General features: G+C 47.6%; 1 protein-coding gene across 1 annotated transcript in view; it reads left to right on the top strand.

Annotated features, from left to right (window-relative positions):
* Positions 1-243: 243 nt before the first annotated feature.
* LOC140391314 (deuterosome assembly protein 1-like) overlaps positions 244-27,549 on the top strand; it is a 150,495-nt gene continuing 123,189 nt past the window's right edge. Inside the window, exon 1 of the mRNA XM_072475906.1 lies at positions 244-365. Within this exon, the coding sequence (XP_072332007.1) occupies positions 244-365 (122 nt within the window). The remainder of the gene's footprint in view (positions 366-27,549) is intronic.

Raw genomic sequence — 27,549 nt, 5'->3', positions numbered from 1 at the left:
CTATATTTAAGTGGGTGAGTTTTGTGCAGGTACATCACACCATTCTTCTTAAAGGAGAACAGTTCCAGCTTTGTCATTTAATCCTTGTACCTAAAGTTTCTCATCCCCAGAAATATTCTCATAATGCTGGGCTGTCTCCAATTCCTTCATATATTTCCTAAATGTGGTGCCCAGAATTAGCTTCATCAGTTGAAGCTGTTTCCGATGATATTTTTGTTGTAGAGAGGATTAAAGATAACTACAATGACAGCATTAGTATTTCAATGCTCTTATGTCCAAGTGGTGATGCGATCTTCTTTATTTTCTAGACTAACTGCTGCAATGGAGGAAATAATAAAAGGTTTGGAGAAGAATTGTCGATTACGGTATGCATCGTTGTTTTATGTTCTTTGTGCATTAAAGACAAAAGTGTATCATGGCAGTGGCCATAATCTCAGAGACAAGTTGGTATTTGAGTGCAGTCACGAAAAAAGAATTGTGTAACATTAGGTGCTCTGCATATTTTGTGAAGTAACTCATAACCACGAGAGCACCTGCTGCCCAATTCTGCAAAAGGGTTCTGACAGCTATAAATTCAGTGAATGGCTCCTCTTAAAACTTTTAAATTAAAATTTGGGAAGGAGTACAGAGGGGAATAAGCAACTAAATTAATCTTCAGCAAATACTGTAATTCTACCTTGAGAAGGAGAGCAAAAAAACTAAATATCTAGATACAGAAAGCAGTCAGATGTATCTTTCAGAATTGATTTGGATGATTTGTGTCTGTAAATTTGTTATATTATAACAATAGGCCTGTAGCGCACAAAGACTCCGAGAGACGAATAGAGTGAAGTCGATGAGGCTTTATTAAGCGTGTTTGTTCCCCCGCAGCTCGATAGTAGACTGGCCTGCGGGGGAGGACTCCGGCTTCTTATACTCCGCCTTCAGGGCGGAGCTAGAGGTCAACGGCCAACCAGGACCCAGGATCTGTCAGCCAATGACATTAGGGCTTCCAGTCCCACATGACCCCTAATACATACTACCACATTCACCCCTTGTCAAAAATGAACCCGGCGGGGTGATGCTTCGCATGGTGGTAAGGGTTTACAGGGCTGGTCCTGGGAGGAAAAACATTCATATGCAATACAGTATGTACAATTTTGTCCTGTTTCAACTATTTACAGAAGGTATCGGGAGAAAAAGCAAAATGTTCTTGTGAAAAGTCCATATATTGATTTAGATCGACGCCACGAGTCGGTCGGGCGGTCTGGTCGTCCGTGTCGATCGCCTCGGCCCCGGTGGTGGTGGTGGTGCTTGTTCCGGTGTTGTCGTCTCCGGGAGCCTTACGGCTTCAGCTTGGGCTTTATTCTTGGTCGGGCCTGAGGGAAGGGGAACCGATCCTCCTGGGAAGGGGGCGGTCGCGGGGTGCGGCGGTGGCAGGAAGGGGGGGAGGGTTGGGTGAATGATGTCGGGGGGGTGTGTGTGTTGCCGGCGGGCGCCAGATCCCGCAGGGAGACCGTGTCCTGTCGGCCGTCGGGGTACTCCACGTAAGCGTACTGCGGGTTCGCGTGGAGGAGGTGAACCCTTTCGACCAACGGGTCCGCCTTGTGTGCCCGCACATGCTTTCGGAGCAAGTTGGGTCCTGGGGCCGCCAGCCAGGTCGGCAGCGACGTTCCAGAGGAGGACTTCCTAGGGAAGACAAGGAGACGCTCATGAGGCGTTTGATTAGTGCTCGTACACAATAGCGACCGGATGGAGTGGAGAGCGTCCGGGAGGACCTCCTGCCACCGTGAAACTGGGAGGTCCCTGGACCGTAGGGCCAGTAGGACGGTCTTCCAGACCGTGCCGTTCTCCCTCTCTACTTGCCCGTTCCCCCGGGGGTTGTAGCTGGTCGTCCTGCTTGGGGCTATGCCCTTGCTGAGCAGGAACTGGCGCAGCTCGTCACTCATGAAAGAGGACCCCCTGTCGCTGTGGACGTATGCGGGGCAACCGAACAGTGTGAAGATGGTGTTCAGGGCTTTAATGACTGTGGCCGCGGTCATGTCAGAGCAGGGGATGGCGAATGGGAAGCGGGAGTACTCGTCCACCACATTAAGGAAGTATGTGTTGCGGTCGGTGGAGGGGAGGGGCCCTTTGAAATCCAGACTAAGGCGTTCAAAGGGGCGGGAAGCCTTAATCAGGTGCGCACCATCCGGCCTGAAAAAATGCGGTTTGCATTCTGCGCAGATGTGGCAGTCCCTTGTGACTGTACGGACCTCCTCTAAAGAGTATGGGAGGTTGCGGGACTTGATAAAGTGGAAAAACCGAGTGACCCCCGGGTGGCAGAGGTCCTCGTGGAGGGTTTGGAGGCGGTTAATTTGTGCGTTGGCACATGTGCCGCGGGATAGGGCATCGGACGGCTCGTTCAGCTTTCCGGGACGATACAAGATCTCGTAGTTGAAGGTGGAGAGCTCGATCCTCCACCTTAAGATCTTGTCGTTTTTGATTTTGCCCCGCAGTGCATTATCGAACATGAAGGCTACCGACCGTTGGTCGGTGAGGAGAGTGAATCTCCTGCCGGCCAGGTAATGCCTCCAATGTCGCACAGCTTCCACTATGGCTTGGGCTTCCTTTTCCACTGAGGAGTGGCGGATTTCTGAAGCGTGGAGGGTTCGGGAGAAAAAGGCCACGGGTCTGCCCGCTTGGTTAAGGGTGGCCGCTAGGGCTACGTCGGAGGCGTCGCTCTCGACCTGGAAGGGGAGGGACTCGTCGATGGCGCGCATCGTGGCCTTTGCGATATCCGCTTTGATGCGGCTGAAGGCCTGGCAAGCCTCTGTCGACAGAGGGAAGGTCGTGGTCTGTATTAGGGGGCGGGCCTTGTCTGCGTACTGGGGGACCCACTGGGCGTAGTATGAAAAAAACCCCAGGCAGCGTTTCAGGGCTTTTGAGCAGTGCGGGAGGGGAAATTCCATGAGGGCGCGCATACGTTCGGGGTCGGGGCCTATTATCCCATTGCGCACTACGTAGCCCAGGATGGCTAGCCGGTTGGTGCTAAAAACGCACTTGTCCTCGTTGTACGTGAGGTTCAAGGCTTTGGCGGTCTGGAGGAATTTTTGGAGGTTGGCGTCGTGGTCCTACTGGTCGTGGCCGCAGATGGTTACAGTGTCGAGATACGGGAACGTGGCCCGCAACCCATGTTGATCAACCATTCGGTACATCTCCCGTTGGAAGACCGAGACCCCGTTTGTGACGCCAAATGGGACCCTTAGGAAATGGTATAATCGCCCGTCTGCCTCGAAGGCTGTGTACTTGCGGTCACTTGGGCGGATGGGGAGCTGATGGTAGGCGGACTTGAGGTCCACGGTGGAGAAGACTTTATATTGGGCAATCCGATTGACCATGTCGGATATGCGGGGGAGAGGGTACGCGTCTAGTTGTGTGTACCTGTTGATGGTCTGGCTATAGTCTATGACCATCCTTTGTTTCTCCCCTGTCTTCACTACTACCACCTGTGCTCTCCAGGGACTATTGCTGGCCTGGATTATGCCTTCCTTTAGTAGCCGCTGGACTTCGGACCGAATGAAGGTCCGGTCCTGGGCGCTGTACCGTCTGCTCCTAGTGGCGACGGGTTTGCAATCCGGGGTGAGGTTCGCAAACAAGGACGGGGGTTGCACCTTGAGGGTTGCGAGGCCGCAGATAGTGAGTGGGGGTATTGGGCCGCCGAATTTGAAAGTAAGGCTCTGTAGATTGCACTGGAAATCTAATCCCAGTAATGTGGGGGCGCAGAGTTGGGGAAGGACGTGTAGTTTGTAGTTTTTGAACTCCCTCCCCTGCACCGTTAGGGTAACTATGCAGAAACCTTTGATCTGTACCGAGTGGGATCCTGCAGCTAGGGAAATCTTTTGTGCGCTGGGATAGGTGGTCAAGGAACAGCGTCTTACCGTGTCGGGGTGGATAAAGCTCTCCGTGCTCCCGGAGTCGACTTGGCATGGTGTCTCGTGCCCGTTTATTAGCACCGTTGTCGTCGTCGTCTGGAGTGTCCGGGGCCGAGCTTGATCGAGCGTTATTGAAGCGAGACGTGGTTGTAGTAGTGGAGCGTCTTCCTCGAACCCCGTGGAGCCGTCGACACTGGGGTCCGCTGTTGCCGTCCAAGATGGCGTCGGGGATGAACAAAATGGCTGCCCCATACATCGCACATGGCTGGGGGGTCACAAGATGGCGGCGGGGGTGGACAAAATAGCCGCCCCATGCGTCGTACAAGTCTGGGGTGGTCCAAGATGGCGGCGCCCTTCCTCCCCTCGTGGTGGCCGGGACCCAAAATGGCGGCGTCTGTGGGTCGCACATGGGGCGCTGGGGGGGTTGGGGAGCGTTAGGACCGCGCGGGGCTCCCTCGTCTCTGGGGACAGCGGTGGTCGGGACCCAAATTGGTAGCGCCGGCGGGTCATACGTGGGGCGCGGGGGGGGGTGGTTGGGGAGCGTAAGCGGCGTGCAGGGCTCCCTGTTCTCCCTGGACCGCGGTGGTCGGGACCCAGAGTGGCTGCGCCTGCGGGTCGTACATGGGGCGCTGGGGGGGTTGGGGAGCGTAAGCGGCGTGCAGGGCTCCCTGTTCTCCCGGGACAGCGGCGACCTCGCGGGACCGGCACACAACCGCGAAATGGCCCTTTTTCCCGCAGCTCTTGCAGATTGCTGCGCGGGCCGGGCAGCGCTGCCGGGGGTGTTTCGCCTGGCCGCAGAAATAGCAGCGGGTGCCCCCGGTGCGACTTGGCGTTTGGACCGCGCAAGCCTGTGGGGTGTCCGGGGGGGGTGTGTGTTTGTCGCGACGGGTACGTAGGGAGCCCAATGGGCTGCCGCGCGGTCGGGGCCGTAGGCGTGGGTATTCCGTGCGGCCACGTCTAGGGAGGCTGCTAGGGCCTGTGCCTCTGAGAGTCCTAGCGACTCTTTTTCTAGAAGTCTTTGGCGGATTTGGGAGGAGTTCATACCTGCCACAAAAGCATCGCGCATTAACATGTCCGTGTGTTCATTTGCGTTCACCGAAGGGCAGCTGCAGGCTCGTCCCAAAATCAGCAGCGCGGCGTAGAATTCGTCAATCGATTCTCCGGGACTTTGCCGTCTCGTCGCGAGCTGGTAGCGAGCGTAGATTTGGTTAACTGGGCGGACATAGAGACTTTTCAGTGCTGCGAACGCCATCTGGAAATCCTCCGCGTCTTCGATGAGGGAGAAAATCTCCGTGCTTAACCTCGAGTGCAGGACCTGTAGTTTTTGGTCTTCTGTGACCCGGCCGGTGGCCGTTCTGAGGTAGGCCTCGAAACAAGTCTGCCAGTGCTTGAAGGCTGCTGCCGCGTTCACTGCGTGGGGGCTGATCCTCAGGCATTCCGGGATGATCCTGAGCTCCATAGTCCTTTTTAGGCACGCTTAATAAATTGTAGCGCACAAAGACTCCGAGAGACGAATAGAGTGAAGTCGATGAGGCTTTATTAAGCGTGTCTGTTCCCCCGCAGCTCGATAGTAGACTGGCCTGCGGGGGAGGACTCCGGCTTCTTATACTCTGCCTTCAGGGCGGAGCTAGAGGTCAACGGCCAACCAGGACCCGGGATCTGACAGCCAATGACATTTGGGCTTCCAGTCCCACATGACCCCTAATACATACTACCACAAGGCCCTATTGTTGTCACCTGACCACAGTAAATATCAGAAATGGGACTTCACATCCCAGGCTACAGGATTAAAATTTCTCAGGTTGTTTTCCCAGAATTTGTAATGTTATGGGGAGGACAACTCAACAGGATAAATTGGCACATTACAGCTGCTTTTTCTGTCCTCGCCTGCACCATCTAGTCGGAAACCTGGTACTTGCACAAAATTGATACTTTATTATATTTTGGTAGTACATAGTTTAAATTAATTCTTCTAGTCTGGGAAAAATACCAAATCAAGCATACAACAGACTGAAGCTCCCTTAATTTGTATTTAGATTTGCAGAAGCTCACTATCTTAGAAGTAAATAACTAATTGAATAAAAAATTAACATATTAAAATTAACTGTCGTGCACTTTAAAATGAAGTGTTCCTGATTTCTAAGGTTTCTGTACTTGATTGAAATTTTCAGATTGGGAGATTTAGTAGTTAAAATGGGCCTAGCTACTTTCTCCCACATGTGCTGGTAAATAGTTGGGCAAGATAGGAGAGCATATGATGTGTTGTCCTTGTGGTGATATGCATCACTGTAGGTACAAGGGGTTAATGTAGATACATGAGGACTAAGTCAACACTAGAGGAGCACCAGAGACATCATGACACACAGACATTCAACCAATAGGTCAGTAAGATAGGACACGACCAATGGGCAGTCAAGACACACCCAGAGGTGACACTACCACAAGGGGGCTACCCATATAAAAGAACAGGGCACACATGCTCTTTCTCTTTCCATAGGTGACCATCAGAGAGACAGGGGCAGATCAGGAAACATCACACCCACCGCATGGATTAGAGCAGACTGGTTAGTTAGATTGAGTTACTATCGCAAGATCAGCAGGAGAGTCGAACTCGAGTAGGAGAATTGTTAACTGTTCAATAAATGTGTTAAACCTATCTCCAAGTCTGAACCTTCCTTTGTCAGAGTATACATCAAGGAAGCAGCTTATGCTACATGAAGAAGCATAATACAACATGGTATCAGTTAGTGCCTGTTAAATCTACATAGTTCAACTCAACATATCCGTGACTACCAGCAACAGCACCCAGGCAAGATGTTCGAGATTCCGGTTCCATAGCAGCTCAGGTACCACGGCAATCTCAGTGCAAACTGGCGTGCATTCAGGCAGCGATTTGAGATCTACCTGGTAGCATCCGACCATGATGGCGTGGTGGATGCAGAATAAATAAAGCTTCAGCTCACCATTGCGGGTGAAAGTGCAGCAGAAATCTTCAAGACCATCAAATACTCAAAAGAGCAAAACAAGAGAGACTTCCAGACAGTCCTGGAAAAGTTTCAAATATACTGCGAGGAAAACACGAGAGTAAAAGAGGCGCCAATACTCACCACCAGGCGAAAGTAAGCCTTCAAATGCAGAAAACGGCAGTTTTGATTGGCAGCCACCTTGAGAAAGGAGCCGCACATGCGCAGTTCCCCAGAAGACGAGAACTGGCAAAACAGTGTTTTGCTCATGCGCAAGAACCCGCGCATGTGCAGCTGCGCAAAGTGCGCACAGAAAAGGAAAAATGATCTGCGCATGCGCGATCCATTCCTACGCTCTACGTCACAAGCGGCATGATGTCAGAGGCCCCGGACTACGCCGACTTAAAGGGGAAATGTTCCAAAATGGTGGAAAAAAAATTTAAAGCCGCAAAACACAATTCTTTCACCTGGAACGACATCACAATGCCTGAACTTCGACCAGTAGCTGAAAGTAACCTCCGCAGAACCCTGCAACAAGCACTTAGCACCGCCCAAAGAAATGATTTAGTCCTTAAAGTCTACGACTCAGACGTTGATTACCTCTTTGGACATCGCGAGCACAATAACAGCTCCGACACAAAAAGTGATGATATGGTCCTTGAAGACTACGACTCGGAAGATGATTTCATCATTGGACGTGGCGATCTCAGTACCAAATCCGAACCGCAACGAGATGTGTTGTACATGGAAGAATCCGACACAGACATGGACGAGTTCTTCGGATTTGGGGATCCTCAGCCCAGCACAGACGACAACCTAACCCAGAAGTACAGGATTCTGCTGCGGTCTGACACCAAGAGACAGAGAGCGGTACAAGTCCACAAAGAGGAGCCTGATGCCAAGAGACAGAGAGAGGTCCAAGCCCACAGAGAGTGGCCTGGCGCCACATCAGTGGTCCACCCACCACGAACAGTGCTCCACACACCACAAAGAATCCCCAACTCCACCCAGAGAGTGGTCCACGCACCATGAAGTGTCTCTGACTCCACACAGAGAGTGGTCCACGCACCACAAAGAGTTCCCGACTCCACACGGAGAGTGGTCCACACACCACGAAGAAACCCACCTCCGCACAGAAAGCGATGTTAGACTCCACAGCGAGACAACTGCACGTCTCCAGATAAAAAGCGAGACCAATGCACGATTCCACACAGGGAACGCTGCAAGACTCCACAGAGAGAGTGACAGAAGCCTCCACAGCGAGCTCGTTGACAGACTCCACGATGGGAGCAACGCAAGACTCCAGAGTGCAGTCCCTGCATGAACACGACCATGAAGGTCTAGCAACCTTAACTGAGCAACCAGCAGCAGACGATGCAAGTCTACCACGCTCACGTGATCAACAAAGCGACTATGACAGTCCACCCAGATTATTTGAGCCACGAGAAGAAGACTCTGACAGTCTACCCAGCTCATTTAACCAGCAAGAAGACGCTGAAGGTCTACACACTGTATATGCGACAAGTGACAAAGCCATCACAATTCCCATACAGGATGTGCAACATGACAGCGAGACTGACTGCTAGTATGTACAGAGGCACTCGACAATCAAAGTGAGACTACTGGTGACACCAGTGACACCATGTTAATTCAAACCTCATCCACTCGAGCCTCTCCACAAGAAAATGCATTCCTGAACGTTTTGACTCCGGACAGGGAGCATCAAGACACCTCAGATGATTCAAGTGACACTTCAGATGATTCAAGTGAACCTGAAGTGACTCCGGAAGGGGAGTGTCAGGAAACCAAAGCTGATTCAGGTGAACCAGAAAAGACTCCAGACGGGGAGCATCGACAAGCCAAAGATGATTCTAGTGAACCGGACATGACTCCAGACGGGAGCGCCGAAGAATCAGAGACGGCACACTCAATGAAACAGCTGATGCCACAAAGGATACTGACACAAGCAACTTTGTGAAGGCACCAATGTCGGCAAACAGCACGACAAAAACAACAACACTGGAACAACGACTGGTACGACATGGTACAACTCTGCAATGAAGGACAATGTAACAACACAGTTCCTAACACTGGCAAGAGTACAGCCATACCATGGCATGACGGCAAATCTCACTGATTCAAGTTTGCTCCACTACAAACAAGCAAACCAGCTTTCAAGGCAGATGACATACTGCATCGATATCGCAATCACAAGAAACAGTCCAGGCCAGACGACACAGATTACATACTGCATCGCTACCACAATCATCGAAAAAAAAGAGTCCAAATCAGACAATTAGTGATTTGACCACTTCTTGGTTCCTTCAGCACAGGGACACTGACGGCGTTCACAAGGACATGCCACCATCAACATCACCACTTCACCAACAAAACAAGAAAGCCACTCGACCGTATAAATTCATGAACTTTGGACTCATACATATTATTTGGTATTGTATAATTATCACTATCATCATGATTTGTACATGTCATCACTTAACTACCTATTTTGTTCAATTTTCTTTAACGCTGTACAGAAAATATGTAACACAAAAAAAGGGGGGATGTGGTGATATGCATCACTGTAGGTACACAATGGGTTAATGTAGATACACTTGGACTAAATAAACACTAGAGGGAGCACCAGAGACATCATGACACACAGGCATTCAACCAATAGGTCAGTAAGATAGGACACGACCAATGGGCAGTCAAGACACACGCAGAGGTGACACTACCACAAGGGGGCTACCCATATAAAAGAACAGGGCACACATGCTCTTTCTCTTTCCATAGGCGACATTCAGAGAGACAGGGGCAGATCAGGAAGCATCATACCCACCGCATGGATTAGAGCAGACTGGTTAGTTAGATTGAGTTACTATCGCAAGATCAGCAGGGGAGTCGAACTCAAGTAGGAGAATTGTTAACTGTTCAATAGATGTGTTAAACCTAACTCCAAGTCTGAACCTTCCTTTGTCAGAGTATACATCAAGGAAGCAGCTTTTGCTACATGAAGAAGCATAACACAACTGTCCTGAGAGAGTATTGTGCATATAAACCCCTTCCAAACTATAGTACTGTTCATGGCTCTGGTTCGTCACCGATTAGCATGGAAACAGACCTAATGCTACCAAGATATATTGAAGATGGCTTTTTCTAATTTGATGCTTAAAACACATATGACATTCTTAGCGCTCCTGTTCGGGAGGCTTTGCTGCGGATTGAACTGGAGCTTCCACATGCATAGCTAGTGTCACAGATATGTGGATTGGACTGCTCCCAATTGAGCTAGTACCCACGCTCTGGAATACCTGTGTTTGATGCTTTGTAGGCCCCTGCTTTTGAATTGTTGAGCGCAGCAATTTCCTGTTCCACCAACTCGCAGTAATTGCCTACTCATATCTACTTTAATTCTTCCTGGCCTCTTGGGCTCTGTATCACTCTGAATTTGCCTGGCTTTTTAAGTAATCATTCTAGGTGGCTACTTCTGAGCCTGGGATGATATTTGTAAGGGAAAAATGCATAGTTGGAAAAGGTGAGCAAGGACGAGGTATTGCTGATGTAAAGAGATAGGCTTGGATGGTGAAAATATGTGAAATTAGGCTAGGATGGTGAAAATTAGAAATTGGCAGGGGTAGATAAGCTGCACAATGACAATTTCACTTTAGAAAGAAGTTGAATTTAAATATTTACAAAATTCTGTGATAATTGGTTTCATTTGTGTGGCAAAAACTGAAGAGATATATTACAAAGAGCTACCTGATGTTGAGCCTCTTAGTCTCTGTACTGTTACAAAGAGGTCAAACAATTACGAATCAAACACACTTTCTGCATTGTAACTTATGAATCAACACAATTTTATTCACTAAACTTGAATCAAATACACTATGTATTAAAATGCTATCCTATACAAATGATCACAATTTGTGTCAATACTCAGCTTTAGACATAAGTAGATATTACCCCTTCCAACTGGTTAAGTTCTTCTCGGAGGTCTCTTCTGTTCGCTGAGCCTTCACTCCAGGTGCATCGTGTGTGAGGTGGGTCCCACGAGTCATTCTTAAGAAATGGTCTTAGATCTCTGATAATCATACTTTTCTATTATGCGTATTTTATAAAAAGGTCAAGCCCTTGTGTTCTGCTCCCAGGTGCCGAATGACCTCTTCTAACCGCATGGCATCATGCAGACGATTTTCCAATATTCAGGCATTGTGGTCACGTGTAGATTTCTACAGTTACAAGTTCCTGTTTTGCACTTTGCAAACTTCCGATTTGTGCAATCACAAATACCTATTTTTGCATGTTGCAAACTTTCCTTGAATAGGTCAGGCCAAAAGGTCCTGAATATTGCCATTTGAAGTTGACCAAATCTCCCAACAGATGTGTGTCATTTTAGCATAAGCTGGGCCTTATTGCTACATTCCCTGCTTTGATCCATTGAACAATAGTATTTTGGATTGCAGTTAAACGTCCAAATGTTCTTTAGCCAAGTTCATGTTTGCACATGGGTATATATCATACTTTTTGTCCAAGCTATGGTACATATAGTCATAGTCAACCACAGCATACATTGCGCTTATTCCCATAGCGAGTTTATACATCAAAATCAGGAATAACATGTTCTCTTAGGTCATCATTGTGTCTAACACTCACTCTCGCTTCCGCGCAAACAATTCCATTTTCAATTTCTTTCCCATTTTAATTCTCCAATGTTCAAACATCATCAAAGTATACGTTTGATATATTAGTCTAAAATTTACTTCAATTAAAGTAACAAGAGAAATTCTTATCCAAGGGTGAATCTGTATATTTGTACCCCAATTCCAAATATCATCCTACCAACTTGTTTATTTGACAGTCTCCGCCGGCGGGGTGCTCTGTTTTGCCGGCAGTCCGGGGGTTTCCCGACGGCGTGGGGCTGCCCCACAATGGGAAACCCCATTGACCGGCTGGCGTAACGGAGCATCCTGCCGGCGGGTTGAGGCAGAAATGTGGTGCGGCAGGGCGGAGCATCCCACTGCTTATATTTCACTCAGTTTCTTTGGCTTGTTGGATAGTAATAATAATCACTAATTGTCACAAGTAGGCTTCAATGAAGTTACTGTGAAAGCCCCTAGTCGTCACATTCCTGCGCCTGTTTGGGGAGGCTGGTGCGGGAATTGAACGGCATTGTTCGGCATTACAAGCCAGCTATTTAGCCCAGTATGCTAAACCAATTGTTTGTTAGGCTCTCTCCAACTGCTCTTTCATCCAATGTAGATTTTTAGGTCATAATTGCATATTAGTTTTATATTTCTCAAAGTACTGTCCCAAATTCCCCTAAATTGTTTTGGTGGTATTAATAGTAACCTTTACTCTCTTATGAATATCAATCAACTAAATTTTGCCGATTCTGGCTGGAATTTGGGGTGCAATACAAAAAGTTGTGTGAACAATGGGGCATGTCAGGAGGCCATTTGATATCTTTTTAATGAGGTGGTTGGACAATATTCTCTCTTCCATTTGCAAGCCACTCTTGTGATATCAAACTTAAGGGTCCCTGTATTCAAAATGCAATTTAGGTCTCTATTCATTTTAAATCCTCATAAGGGCTCTTTATGAAGATAAGTAGGGCAGGGACAGACAATTGTTTTGTCCGCTTGTTGATATTTGACTAAGTTTGTACCCACTGGCCTTCCTTCCTTTTCCACTACATAAGGTAAAACATTAGGGCAGAACGGTAGCATTAGGGCAGCACAATTGCTTCACAGCTCCAGGGTCCTAGGTTCGATTCCGGCTTGGCTCACTGTCTGTGCGGAGTCTGCACATCCTCCCCGTGTGTGCGTGGGTTTCCTCCGGGTGCTCCGGTTTCCTCCCACAGTCCAAAGATGTGCAGGTTAGGTGGATTGGCCATGATAAATTCCTCTTAGTGTCCAAAATTGCCCTTAGTGTTGGGTGGGGTTACTGGGTTATGAGGATAGGGTGGAGGTGTTGACCTTGGGTAGGATGCTCTTTCCAAGAGCCAGTGCAGACTCGATGGGCCGAATGGCCTCCTTCTGCACTGTAAATTCTATGATATTCTCATGGCCTATCCAAATCTCTTCTTTAATAATTCCTATGGTGTTCACGTCTGAAACACTCAATCCTATTTCACTTCCTGTAATTATTGGTATTCGCAATGTAATTCCCAAGGCTTTTACTTGTGGTTTCTCTGCAACCTTTCCTGAATCACAACTTGGTCAGCTGCCTAAGCTGGCAGCTTGAACTATTTGGATGTATCTTTCTATTAGTGAGGGTTATTAATTGGTTGTTTGTAATCCAGGCTGGGCCCTTGCTTGTTTAACCTGCTCGAGAATTTCCCTCAATTCAGTCGCCGTAGATGCTATATAATGATCTATTCTGTTGTTTTTCATCATCTTTTACTTTTCTACTTTTCCCTCTAAAATGTTATTATTGTTTCTAGCATGGCTTTCGAAGACCTTGACTTCCGTTCCTCAGCATTATTTCCAGATAGCCCTCCTTCGGCATTCCTTTCGTCATTATTATTTAATTCCTGCAAGACTTGTTTTACTGTACGAGTCATTGTTCTAAGTTTATTATCTAAATTTGCTAGATCAAGGGTATTGACAGTGGAAGTCCTGTTCATGAGCAGTGGCCAAGTCACTGATTGATTATATTCCCTTTATACTTTTGTGCAAGGCTTATTTTCATCTCCATCTCTTGCTCTAGTAATATTTGGGTTAGCCGAATATACAAATTCTGAATTTGGGAAAGCCACCATTCTGGTAGTTGAATACCACCTATATTAAGCACTAACGGTACCAACTTGTAGTGCTCATTATTAAACAGAACCTTACCCATTTCTTTCAGTACCAGCCATTGAGTGGTCCCTTTGAAACCTTGGGTCATTGCTCATGGGTCAGAGGGAGCATGGTCATTAAACCCACTATGGTAGTTGAGGTTGTCAGGATAGTTGTGGTTCGATTGGTAGTTGGGTCTGTGATCTGTGGCCCTATCTGTATAACATAGAACATAAAATAGTACAGCACAGTACAGGTCCTTTGGCCCACGATGTTGTGCTGACCATTTATCCTAATCTAAGATCAACCTAACCTACACCCCTTCAATTTACCGCTGTCCATTTGCCTGTCCAAGAGTCGCTTAAATATCCCTAATGACTTCGACTCCACCACCTCTGCTGGCAGTGCATTCCACACACCCACCATTCTCTATGTAAAGAACCTACCTCTGACATCTCTGTCGTGTTATTCACCCTGGGGTAACACGGACTGCAACAGGATGCAGATGAACGGTAAAGCATACACCAAACGTAGGCGTTGGTTCAATACGATTTATTGAACTTCTGTAACAATGCACACAGCTGGCTGTGGGTTGACACTCTACTACTCTAAGTGTACTAACTCTAACTTACTAGACCAGGCTAGCTCTGATCCACGTGTAGAAGGTGCTGACTCATATATACACCCTGACTGTCACGACAGTTGTCACCAGTGGAAAGAGACGGAGTGCTGATGCCTAGCGTGTTTTATAGTTGGAAGCCCCCCTCTGGTGTTCTGTCTGGTGATTGGTCGTGTTCTTTCCTGTATGTTGATTGGCTAACCTGGGTGTCTGTCACTGCCTGTTTTTACCTCATGATGTCCATGGGTGCATATCATGACATCCCCCCTTTTTAAAAAAGAATTGTCGGTTGCTTAGAGCAGAGACATATTTACAGATATAACTATTTACAGCAAATGGCGAGTGAAGGCATATGTACATGTAAGGTGTCTAGCGTGCAGATACAGAACAGATATAGTTCGAGTACCTTAGATGGGTCGTTTTTTGTACAGTGTGTGCAGGAGGGTTTCCTGACACAGTTTGTTGACAGGCCAACAAGAGGCGAGGCCACATTGGATTTGGTTTTGGGTAATGAACCAGGCCAGGTGTTGGATTTGGAGGTAGGTGAGCACTTTGGGGACAGTGACCACAATTCGGTGACGTTTACGTTAAGGATAGAAAGGGATAAGTATACACCGCAGGGCAAGAGTTATAGCTGGGGGAAGGGAAATTACGATGCCATTAGACGTGACTTGGGGGGGATAAGGTGGAGAAGTAGGCTGCAAGTGTTGGACACACTGGATAAGTGGAGCTTGTTCAAGGATCAGCTACTGCATGTTCTTGATAAGTATGTACCGGTCAGGCAGGGAGGAAGGTGCCGAGCGAGGGAACCGTGGTTTACCAAAGAAGTGGAATCTCTTGTTAAGAGGAAGAAGGCGGCCTATGTGAAGATGAGGTGTGAAGTTTCAGTTGGGGCGATGGATAGTTACAAGGTAGCGAGGAAGGATCTAAAGAGAGAGCTAAGACGAGCAAGGAGGGGACATGAGAAGTATTTGGCAGGAAGGATCAAGGAAAACCCAAAAGCTTTCTATAGGTATGTCAGGAATAAGCGAATGACTAGGGAAAGAGTAGGACCAGTCAAGGACAGGGATGGGAAGTTGTGTGTAGATTCTGAAGAGATAGGCGAGATACTAAATGAATATTTTTCGTCAGTATTCACTCAGGAGAAAGATAATGTTGTGGAGGAGAATGCTGAGCTCCAGGTAAATAGATTAGATGGCATTGAGGTACGTAGGGAAGAGGTGTTGGCAATTCTGGACAGGCTGAAAATAGATAAGTCCCCGGGACCTGATGGGATTTATCCTAGGATTCTCTGGGAGGCCAGGGAAGAGATTGCTGGACCATTGGCTTTGATTTTTATGTCATCATTGGCTACAGGAATAGTGCCAGAGGACTGGAGGATAGCAAATGTGGTCCCTTTGTTCAAAAAGGGGAGCAGAGACAACCCCGGCAACTATAGACCGGTGAGCCTCACGTCTGTAGTGGGTAAAGTCTTGGAGGGGATTATAAGAGACAAGATTTATAATCATCTAGATAGGAATAATATGATCAGGGATAGTCAGCATGGCTTTGTGAAGGGTATGTCATGCCTCACAAACCTTATTGAGTTCTTTGAGAAGGTGACTGAACAGGTAGATGAGGGTAGAGCAGTTGATGTGGTGTATATGGATTTCAGCAAAGCGTTTGATAAGGTTCCCCACGGTAGGCTATTGCAGAAAATACGGAGGCTGGGGATTGAGGGTGATTTAGAGATGTGGATCAGAAATTGGCTAGCTGAAAGAAGACAGAGGGTGGTGGTTGATGGGAAATGTTCAGAATGGAGTTCAGTCACAAGTGGAGTACCACAAGGATCTGTTCTGGGGCCGTTGCTGTTTGTCATTTTTATCAATGACCTAGAGGAAGGCGCAGAAGGGTGGGTGAGTAAATTTGCAGACGATACTAAAGTCGGTGGTGTTGTCGATAGTGTGGAAGGAAGTAGCAGGTTACAGAGGGATATAGATAAGCTGCAGAGCTGGGCTGAGAGGTGGCAAATGGAGTTTAATGTAGAGAAGTGTGAGGTGATTCACTTTGGAAGGAATAACAGGAATGTGGAATATTTGGCTAATGGAAAAGTTCTTGAAAGTGTGGATGAGCAGAGGGATCTAGGTGTCCATGTACATAGATCCCTGAAAGTTGCCACCCAGGTTGATAGGGTGGTGAAGAAGGCCTATGGAGTGTTGGCCTTTATTGGTAGAGGGATTGAGTTCCGGAGTCAGGAGGTCATGTTGCAGCTGTACAGAACTCTGGTACGGCCGCATTTGGAGTATTGCGTACAGTTCTGGTCACCGCATTATAGGAAGGACGTGGAGGCTTTGGAGCGGGTGCAGAGGAGATTTACCAGGATGTTGCCTGGTATGGAGGGAAAATCTTATGAGGAAAGGCTGATGGACTCGAGGTTGTTTTCGTTGGAGAGAAGAAGGTTAAGAGGAGACTTAATAGAGGCATACAAAATGATTAGGGGGTTGGATAGGGTGGACAGTGAGAGCCTTCTCCCGCGGATGGAAATGGCTGGCACGAGGGGACATAACTTTAAACTGAGGGGTAATAGATATAGGACAGAGGTCAGAGGTAGGTTCTTTACGCAAAGAGTAGTGAGGCCGTGGAATGCCCTACCTGCTACAGTAGTGAACTCGCCAACATTGAGGGCATTTAAAAGTTTATTGGATAAACATATGGATGATAATGGTATAGTGTAGGTTAGATGGCTTTTGTTTCGGTGCAACATCGTGGGCCGAAGGGCCTGTACTGCGCTGTATTGTTCTATGTTCTATGTTCTATGTACAAAGGAAATATTTATATGTCCAATCTCTGGGGCTGGCGTCGGATCCTTGTCGCCCGCCTGAGAGGTGGAGGTGGGGACGACAGCGCCTTGACAGGCGGGATTGCAGCCAGATTGGTGGCCTCGTGGAGCAAGGTGTCCGGAAAAGCCATAACGACAGCTGGGAACGTGAGATACGGTGGTGGGCAGGCAAGTTTGCGTAGTGCCCTTCTGTTGCGCCTGACAATGGATCCATCAGCCATACGAACCACGAACGACCTGGGAGCAGCCTGTCGAACAACAACAGTTGGAGCTGACCAGCCTCCACCAGGCAACTTGATGCGAACAGCATCTTCCGGAGTGAGCCCAGGCAAATCAGTAGCATGAGCATCGTATGTCAGCTTTTGCCGGTTTCTGAGTTGCTGCACCTTTGGGAGCACTGGGAGGTGATCCAGGTCAGGTAAATGAATGGCCGGAACAGTCGTCCTCTGGATCCGTGGTGTTACCAGGTTCCGAATCCAGCAGCTCTTGCTGCACACTTCGAACTCGTTTGCGTTGGACCTGGGATCGCTGGCCCACGATCGGCGGTGCAGACCTGCATAAGGCTGCATAATGGCCAGGCTTCCCATAATTTAAACATCGCCTGCCTCTTGCAAGGCATTGCCGCTTTAAGTGGGCGGTGCCGCAGTTCGGGCACATCATGACGTTGATGTCGTAACGCTCCGTGCGTCGTCGCAAATGCAGAGTGCGGTCAGCCGCCGCTTGCAACTGCGCAGTGAGGTCTTCGGCCGCTTCGTTCTCCCGTCATCTCTCTTCCTTCTTCCTTCTTCACTCCAGTGAGAAAAGTCCTAGCTCCCTCAACCTTTCTTCATAAGACATGCCCTCCAGTCCAGGCAGCTGCATCTCCCCTGCACCCTCTCGAAAGCACCTACATCCTTCCTATAATGAGGCGACCAGAACTGGACACAATATTCCAAGTGTGGTCTAACCAGGGTTTTATAAAGCTGCAGCAAAACCTCGCAGCTCTTAATCTCAAGCCCCCTGTTAATGAAAGCCAACATACCATACGCCTTCTTAACAACCTTATGAACCTGGGTGGCAACTTTGAGGAATCTAAGTACGTGAACCCCAAGATCCCTCTGTTCCTCCACACTTCCAAGACTCCTTGCACAGGTTTAGCACAGTTGGCTAAACAGCAGGCTTGCAATGCAGAACAAGACCAGCAGCGCGGGTTCAATTCCCGTACCGGCCACCCCGAACAGGTGCCGGAATGTGGCGACTAGGGGCTTCTCACAGTAACATCATTGAAGCCGACTTGTGACTATAAGCGATTATTATTATTATAATCCTGCCTTTAACCCTGTATTCAGCATTCAAATTCGACCTTCCAAAATGAATCACTTCACATTTATCTAGGTTGAACACCATCTGCCACTTCTCAGCCCAGCTCTGCATTATGTCAATGCCCTGTTGTAACCTGCAACCGCCCTTGACACTATCTACAACTTCACCAACCTTCGTGTCATTGGCAAACTTACTAACCCAACCTTCCACTTCCTCATCCAAGTCATTTACAAAAACCACAAAGAGCAGAGGTCCCAGAATAGATCCTTGTGGGACACCACTGGTCACCGACCTCCAGGCGGAATATTTTCCATCCACTACCACTTGCTGTCTTCTTTCATAAATCCTGGGCGGGATTCACCGATTCCCCGCCGGGTTGGAGAATCCCCGGGGTGGTGGCGTTAATCCCGCCCCGCCGCTCCGACGGCAGCTGCCGTATTCTCTACTGCCGGGTTTCTGGCAGGGGTGGGGTTTACTCTGCGCCGGTGCCCGGCAATTCTCCGGGCCCCGATGTGCCGAGCAGCCGCCCATTTTCAGCCAGTCCTGCCGGTGTGAAATGGACATGGTCCATCACGGTCGGACCTGGCTTGTCGACCATCTAGCGGGGTCCTCGGGAGGGGGGGGCCACGGGGGGATCCGGCCTCGGGGGGGGGGGGCCACGGTGGCCTGGCCCGCGATCGGGCCCCCCCCCCACCGGCCTCTGTAGTGCTCCGCCATGGCTGGCGCGGAGGAGAAACCCCCTGCTCAGGCGCAGCAACACGCCGGTGGTTCTGCGCATGCGCGGGACCATGGCGGCCCTTCGGCACCGGTTGGCGCGGCGCCAACCCCTCCGACGTCGGCCAACCCCCCAGCAGTGCGGAGGATTCCGCAACTTCCGTGTGGTCTGCCGCAGCAGTGGTTCGTGGCGCTCTTGGCGCCGGTGTCGGGCCATCGCGCCAAGTGCGGGAGAATCCCGCCTCCTATCTCCCAGAATCCTTTCCAATATTTTGCTCACCACAGACGTAAAACTGACTAGTCTGTAATTCCCAGGGATTTCCCTATTCCCTTTCTTAACAGGGGACCAACATTCGCCTCCCTCCAATCATCTGGTACTACTCCAGTGGAGTGTGAGGACGCAAAGACATTGCCAAAGGCGCAGAAATCTCTTACCTTGCTTCCCGTAGTAACCTTGGGTATATCCAGTCAAGCCCAGGGGACTTATCTATCCTGATGCTTTTCAAAATTTCCATGATATCCTCATTCTTAATATCAACCTGTTTGAGTCTATTAACCTGGTTCACGCTGTTCTCATGAGCAACAAGGTCCCTCTCTCTAGTGAATACTGAAGCAAAATATTCATTTAGAGCCTCCCCTACCTCTTCAGACTTGAGGCACAAGTTCCCTCCACTATCCCTGATCGGCCCTACTCTCACTATGATCATCCTCTTATTTCTCACATACGTGTCGAATGCCTTGGGGTTTTCCCTAATCCTTCCCGCCAGGGCTTTTTCATGCCCCCTTCTAGCTCTCCTAAGTCCATTTTTGAGTTCCTTCCTGGCTACCTTGTAACCCTCTAGAGCCGTGCCAGATCCATGCTTCCTCAACCTTATGTAAACTTCCTTCTTCCTCTTGACTAGAAGCTCCACTTCCCTTGTCATCCAAGGCTCCTTCACCTTACCATTCCTTCCTCGTCTCAGTGGGACAAAACTATCCTGCACTCGTAGCAAGTGCGCCTTAAACATCCCCCACATTACTGTTATGCATTTTCCGAAGAACAACTGTACCCAATTTATTTACCTCAGCTCCTGTCTAATAGCAGTATAATTTCCTCTCCCCTAATTAAATACCTTCCCATACTGACTGTTCCTATCCCTCTCCATGACAATGGTAAAGGTCAAGGAGTTGCGATCACTGTCATGGAAATGCTCCCCCACCAAGAAATCTGACACCTGGCCTGGTTCGATGCCAAGCACCAAATCCAATATGGCCTCCTCCTAGTTGGCCTATCTACATATTGAGTCAGTAATACTTACTCTACACACCTGACAAAATCTGCTCCATCCAACCATTTGCAGTAAGGAGGTTCCAGTTAATATTAGGGAAGTTGAAGTCACCCATGACAACAACTCTGTTACTTCTGCACCTTTTCAAGATCTGCCGCCCAACCTGTTCCTCCATCTCTCTGCTCCTATTTGGGGGTCTATAGAAAACTCCCAATAAAATGACTGCTCCTTCCTTGTTTCTGACTTCCACCCATAGTGACTCAGTAGACAAACCCTCCTCAACTACCTCCTTTTCTGCAGCTGTGATGCACTCCCTAATTAACAGTGCCACTCCCCCTCCTCTTTTACTTCCCTCCTCTCCCTCTTCTTAAAACATCTAAACCCCAGAACATCTAACAACCATTCCTGCCCCTGTGAAATCCATGTCTCCGTAATGGCCACAACATCGTAGTTCCAAGTACTGATCCATGCTCTAAGCTCATCTCCCTTATTCTTGACACTCCTTGCATTGAAACAGACAGACTTTAACCCATTCCACTGAGTGCAACTTTGCCCTATCAACTGTCTATCCTTCCTCACAGACTCGCTGCATACTATTTCTACCTGTTCAACAGCTACCCTATCCTCTGATTCATAGCTCTGGTTCCCATCCCCCTGCCAAACTAGTTTAAACCCTCTCGAAGAGCTCTCGCAAACCTCCCACCCAGGATATTGGTGCCCCTCCAGTTTAGGTGCAATCCATCCTTCATATTCAGGTCCCACCTTCCCCAGAAGTTTTCAAATGATCCACATATCTGAAGCCTTCCCTCCTACACCAGCCCTGTACCCACGTGTTCAGCTGCACTCGTTCTCTGTTCCTTGCCTCACTTGCATGTGGCACCGGTAGCAATCCTGAGATTACTGCTCTGCTTGTCCTGCTCTTTAGCTTCCAACCTAACTCCCTAAAATCACTTTTTCGATCCTCATCCCTTTTCTTAGCTATTTTGTTGGTGCCTATGTGCACCACGACTTCTGGTTGCTCCCCACCCCCCTTAGAATCCTGTAGACTCGAACCAAGACATCCCTGACCCTGGCACCCGGGACGGAATATACCTTCCGGGAGTCTCGTTCGCGACCACAGAATTTCCTATCTGTTCCCCTATCCATTGAGTCTCCTATCACTATTGCTTTTCTATTCTCCCCCTTCCCTTCTGAGCCACAGAGCCAGGCTCAGTGCCAGAGACCTGACCGCTAGGGCCTTCCTAGGTCACCCACCCCCCCCAACAGCATCCAAAATGGAATACTTGTTTTGAAGGGGAACGGCCACGAGGGTTCCCTGCACTGTCTGCCCATTCCTTTTACTTCCCCTGACTGTAACCCAGCTACTCTTGTCCTGAACCTTGGGTCTGGCTACCTTCCTGTAACTCCTCTCTATCACCCCCTCCGCCTCCCGGATGATCTGAAGTTCATCCAGCTCCAGCTCCAGTTCCCTAACGCGGTTTCTGAGGAGCTGGAGTTGGGTGCACTTCCTGCAGGTGTAGTCAATGGGGACCCCACCCACATCCTACAGGAGAAGCATGCAACTGCCCTAGCCTCCGTCCCCTCTGATGTGAATTCGCAAAGAGAAAAAGATTAAACACCCGTTAGGCGCTTAAAAACAAATATATGTATACATATATATACTGCTGCTACTCTCAAGTGAACTCTCTAAAATTGGTGATTCTGCTTAATGATAACAAGATAGCTTGCTTGCCCCCCCCCAAAAAAAAGAAATTATAGTTCTCACTATCAGTGTCATTGTCAATAGGTTCACTGCAGAGCCCTACATTTTCCCTTGGATACCTGCCGCAAATGCTGCCACCTTGGCATCCAGTCAGGACGACACTGGATTCCCCACATAGCCACTTTCCATTGATACTATACTGGTAGTCTTTATTATACTTTGCACATAGGGAAGCACAGTGGCGCAGTGGTTAGCACTCCTGCCTCATGGTGCCGAGCACCCGGGTTCTATCCCGGCTCTGGGTCACTGTCCGAGACTATGTAGGTCTCATCCCCACAACCCAATAAGATGTGCAGGGTAGGTGAATTGGCCATGCTAAATTGCCATTGTGTACTCTAAATTTATTTTTTTTAGTGTTATACTTTGCACCCATTCTGGTGGCATTGATCCACCTCACAGTTTCTTCCCTCTCACGCTCCCTATCTGTCCAACCGTACATCCGATTGTCCCCCACTTTCCTACAGTCAAGCTCAGTTGTCCCTGGTCACAGTTTCCTTCATCATTCAGAGTGTACCACAGTCTCCCTTCTTGGATGATCCCTTTGTTGGGCCAGCTTGGTATTGATAATGGCTATTAGATCATATATTCCCAGTAGTATTTTCAATTTCATTTTGTCAGTAATTCCGATAGCTGTAAGAAAATAGATCAAATTTAGCAACTGCTCTATTTACAGATGCATTTGTCAAGTTGTTCAGAGCGGTCCCATTCGTCCTAATCTAGGCCTTATTTATATTTTCTTGACAGCCGTCTGCCACCTTTCCTTTCCCAAACTGAAGACGGGGTTTTTTGTTTTCTGGATTTTATCTTAGTTGGAGGTTGTACAACACCAGCTGCCAAGCCTGATGCTCCTCTGTACATCCGGTCTTCCCCGGAATCCAATAGTGCTTTATACATAGAGGGGTTTACTTTGTCAACTATGGAGTATGGGCCATGATATTTCGAGGATAAGAAGGTTCTGGGTTGGTATTCTTGTGACATGACCTTTTGGCCTGCATCATATTCCACAGGTTTTACCTTTCCATCAAAATAGGCTTTGCTTTCTTTCTTCTATTGTCCCATTTTTGTGCTGCGGTTAAGTTGAATGCTTGTGCATTATTCACAGCTTTTTCGTAACAGACAGCTGACAGTTCAGGTTCTGATAGGTCCAATCCCAAGAGGGCTTCAAACCCCTCATGGGTCATCGCGCCATTAGGACATGTGATGTGAATCCAGTGGAGCTGGATATAACATTTCTTACTAACGTTAGTACAAAGGGTGGCACCACATTCCATGTTGAGTTATTTTGCTGTACTGCTTTCTGAATCATTGTTTTAGGGTTCTGTTCATTCTTTCCACTATCCCGTTGGATTGTGGGTGATAATCTACATGGAACTTATTTATTCCTAAAAGTGCCATTATTTGAGCTGTAAAGTGAGTACCCTGGTCAGATTCAATACTACGGGGTAAGCCCAACAGGTAAACACCTGTTGTACCAGGCTGCGATCTTGGCTGTATTTGGTCTGGTGGGGAAGGCTTCTACCTGTCGTGTTATAAGAACATAAGAACTAGGAGCAGGAGTAGGCCATCTGGCCCCTCGAGCCTGCTCCACCATTCAATGAGATCATGGCTGATCTTTTGTTGATTCAGCTCCACTTTCCGGCCCGAACACCATAACCCTTAATCCCTTTATTCTTCAAAAAACTATCTATCTTTATCTTAAAAACATTTCATGAAGGAGCCTCTACTACTTCACTGGGCAAGGAATTCCATAGATTCACAACCCTTTGGGTGAAGAAGTTCCTCCTAAACTCAGTCCTAAATCTACTTCCCCTTATTTTGAGGTTATGCCCCCTAGTTCTGCTTTTACCCGCCAGTGGAAACAACCTGCCCGCATTTATTCCTATCTATTCCCTTCATAATCTTATATGTTTCTATAAGATCCCCCCTCATCCTTCTAAATTCCAACAAGTACAGTCCCAGTCTACTCAACCTCTCCTCGTAATCCAACCCCTTCAGCTCTGGGATTAACCTAGTGAATCTCCTCTGCACACCCTCCAGTGCCAGTACGTCCTTTCTCAAGTAAGGAGACCAAAACTGAACACAATACTCCAGGTGTGGCCTCACTAACACCTTATGCAATTGCAGCATAACCTCTCTAGTCTTAAACTCCATCCCTCTAGCAATGAAGGACACAATTCCATTTGCCTTCTTTATTACCTGTTGCACCTGTAAACCACCTTTTTGCGACTCATGCACTAGCACACCCAGCTCTCTCTGCACAGCAGCATGTTTTAACATTTTATCATTTAAATAATAATCCCTTTTATTCTTACCAAAATGGATAACCTCACATTTGTCAACATTGTATTCCATCTGCCAGATCCTAGCCCATTCACTTAGCCTATCCAAATCCCTCTGCAGACTTCCAGTATCCTCTGTACTTTTTGCTTTACCACTTATCTTAGTGTGTCTGCAAACTTGGACACATTGCCCTTGGTCCCCAACTCCAAATCATCTATGTAAATTGTGAAGTTGTGGGCCGAACACTGATCCCTGAGGGACACCACTAGCTACTGATTGCCAACCAGAGAAACACCCATTAATCCCCACTCTTTGCTTTCTATTAATTAACCAATCCTCTATCCATGCTACTACTTTCCCCTTAATGCCATGCATCTTTATCTTATGCAGCAACCTTTTGTGTGGCACCTTGTCAAAGGCTTTCTGGAAATCCAGATATACCACATCCATTGGCTCCCTGTTATCTACCGCACTGTTAATGTCCTCAAAAAATTCCACTAAATTAGCTAGGCACGACCTGCCCTTTATGAACCCATGCTGCGTCTGCCCAATGGGACAATTTCTATCCAGATGCCTCGCTATTTCTTCCTTGATGATAGATTCCAGCATCTTCCCTACTACCGAAGTTAAGCTCACTGGCCTATAATTACCCGCTTTCTGCCTACCTCCTTTTTTAAACAGTGGTGTCACGTTTGCTAATTTCCAATCCGCCGGGACCACCCCAGAGTCTAGTGAATTTTGGTAAATTATCACTAGTGCATTTGCAATTTCCCTAGCCATCTCTTTTAGCACTCTGGGATGCATTCCATCAGGTCCAGGAGACTTGTCTACCTTTAGCCCCATTGGCTTGCCCATCACTACCTCCTTGGTGATAACAATCCTCTCAAGGTCCTCACCTGTCATAGCCTCATTTCCATCAGTCACTGGCATGTTATTTGTGTCTTCCACTGTGAAGACCGACACAAAAAACCTGTTCAGTTCCTCAGCCATTTCCTCATCTCCCATTATTAAATCTCCCTTCTCATCCTCTAAAGGACCAATATTTACCTTAGCCACTCTTTTTTGTTTTATATATTTGTAGAAACTTTTACTATCTGTTTTTATATTCTGAGCAAGTTTACTCTCATAATCTATCTTACTCTTTATAGCTTTTTTAGTAGCTTTCTGTTGCCCCCTAAAGATTTTTTCCTTCAATTTGATACTCTCCCTTATTTCCTTAGATATCCATGGTCGATTTTCCCTCTTTTTACCGTCCTTCCTTTTTGTTGGTATAAACCTTTGCTGAACACTGTGAAAAATCGCTTGGAAGATTCTCCACTGTTCCTCAACTGTTTCACCATAAAGTCTTTGCTTCCAGTCTACCTTAGCTAGTTCTTCTCTCATCCCATTGTAATCTCCTTTGTTTAAGTACAAAACACTAGTGTTGATTTTACCTTCTCACCCTCCATCTGTATTTTAAATTCCACAATATTGTGATCACTCCTTCTGAGAGGATCCCTAACTATGAGATCCTGAATCAATCCTGTCTCATTACACAGGACCAGATCTAGGACCGCTTGTTCCCTCGTAGGTTCCATTACATACATTCTATAAACTTCTCCTCAGGGCTGCCTTGACCGACTTGGTTAAACCAATCGACATGTAGATTAAAATCCCCCATGATAACTGCTGTACCATTTCTACATGCATCCGTTATTTCTTTGTTTATTGCCTGCCCCACCATAATGTTACTATTTGGTGGCCTATAGACTACTCCTTTCAGTGACTTTTTCGCCTTACTATTCCTGATTTCATCCCAAATGGATTCAACCTTATCCTCCATAGCACCGATGTCATCCCTTACTGTTGCCCCAATGTCATCCTTAAATAACAGAGCTACACCACCTCCCTTACCATCCACTCTGTCCTTCCGAATAGTTTGATAACCTCGGATATTTAACTCCCAGTCGTGACCATCCTTTAACCATGTTTCAATAATGGCCACTAAATCATAGTCATTCACGATGATTTGCGCCATCAACTCATTTACCTTATTCCGAATACTACAAGCATTCAGGTAAAGTACACTTATGTTGGCTTTTTTTTAACCTCTGTTCTGAATCTTAACACCTCGATCAGTAACCTCTCCTAAGTTATATTTCCTCTTAACCTTTCTCCTAATTTTCCTTGTTGTTGAACCCATATCTTCATGTAACAACCTGCCGCGTCGCTTACCATTAATGATTTTGTGGTGTTGGGTGCTCTGAGGTACAGACGAACCAACACGGTTGCGATTGGTACAATGCAGTTTTATTCCAACTAGTTATTTACACACCTGTCTTGGTACTCAGCACATGGTGACAGTGTGAGTGTCTTGTTAATGAGGTCCTGGCCTTGTCCTGTCTCCAGATGGACTGGCCACCAGGTTTCGTGTTTCTTGTCTTATACTGTGTCTGCTCTTGTCTGTGATTGGCTGTCGTGTTATGTGTGCTAATTGGTCTGTTGGTCTGTCTATCATGATGTGTGTGTTGTGATGTGTGTTTGAATATCATGACAGTTTTCACTTCCCGTTTTATTCCTGGTCCTATTCACTGAGCTCCCCTCAGCCACTGTACCTTGTACTGTTGCACTTTTTGATTTTTGACTATGGCTTCTCTGCCTTACACTTTCCCCCTTACTGCCTTTTGTTTTTGTCACTGTTTTACTACCTTCCAACTTCTTGCATCCTTCCCATCCCCCTGCCACATTAGTTTAAACTCTCCCCAACAGCTCTAGCAAACACCCCCCCTAGGACATCGGTTCCAGTCCTGTACTGTGGGATAACACAGGCTGCAACTGGATGCAGCTTTAATCAAAAGATACTCCAGACCTTGAAGTTAGTTCAATCTGATTTATTGAACCAGTAGCACAGTTAGCACAGTTCTCTATGAGTTCGACTCTCTGCTAACCTAAGTGTGGTTACCCTGACTGAACCACATTAGCTCTTAGCCATGTGCTGGAGATGTGATACTGTACATACACCCTGACTCACTCTGTAGATGTTCATCAGTGGAAAGAGGCGGAGTGTGAGTGCCTCGTGCCTTTTATAGTGAGATACCACCCCTGAGTGTCCTGCCTGCTCATTGGTCACGTCCTGGTCTCTGTATTCATTAGCTGCCTGTCTGTGCCT

This window comes from Scyliorhinus torazame, chromosome 15 (assembly GCF_047496885.1).
Source record: "Scyliorhinus torazame isolate Kashiwa2021f chromosome 15, sScyTor2.1, whole genome shotgun sequence".
In the NCBI taxonomy this organism is placed as follows: Eukaryota; Metazoa; Chordata; class Chondrichthyes; order Carcharhiniformes; family Scyliorhinidae; genus Scyliorhinus; species Scyliorhinus torazame.
The sequence above is the reverse complement of the archived record's forward strand: the minus strand, read 5'-3'. Positions and strand labels throughout refer to the sequence as shown.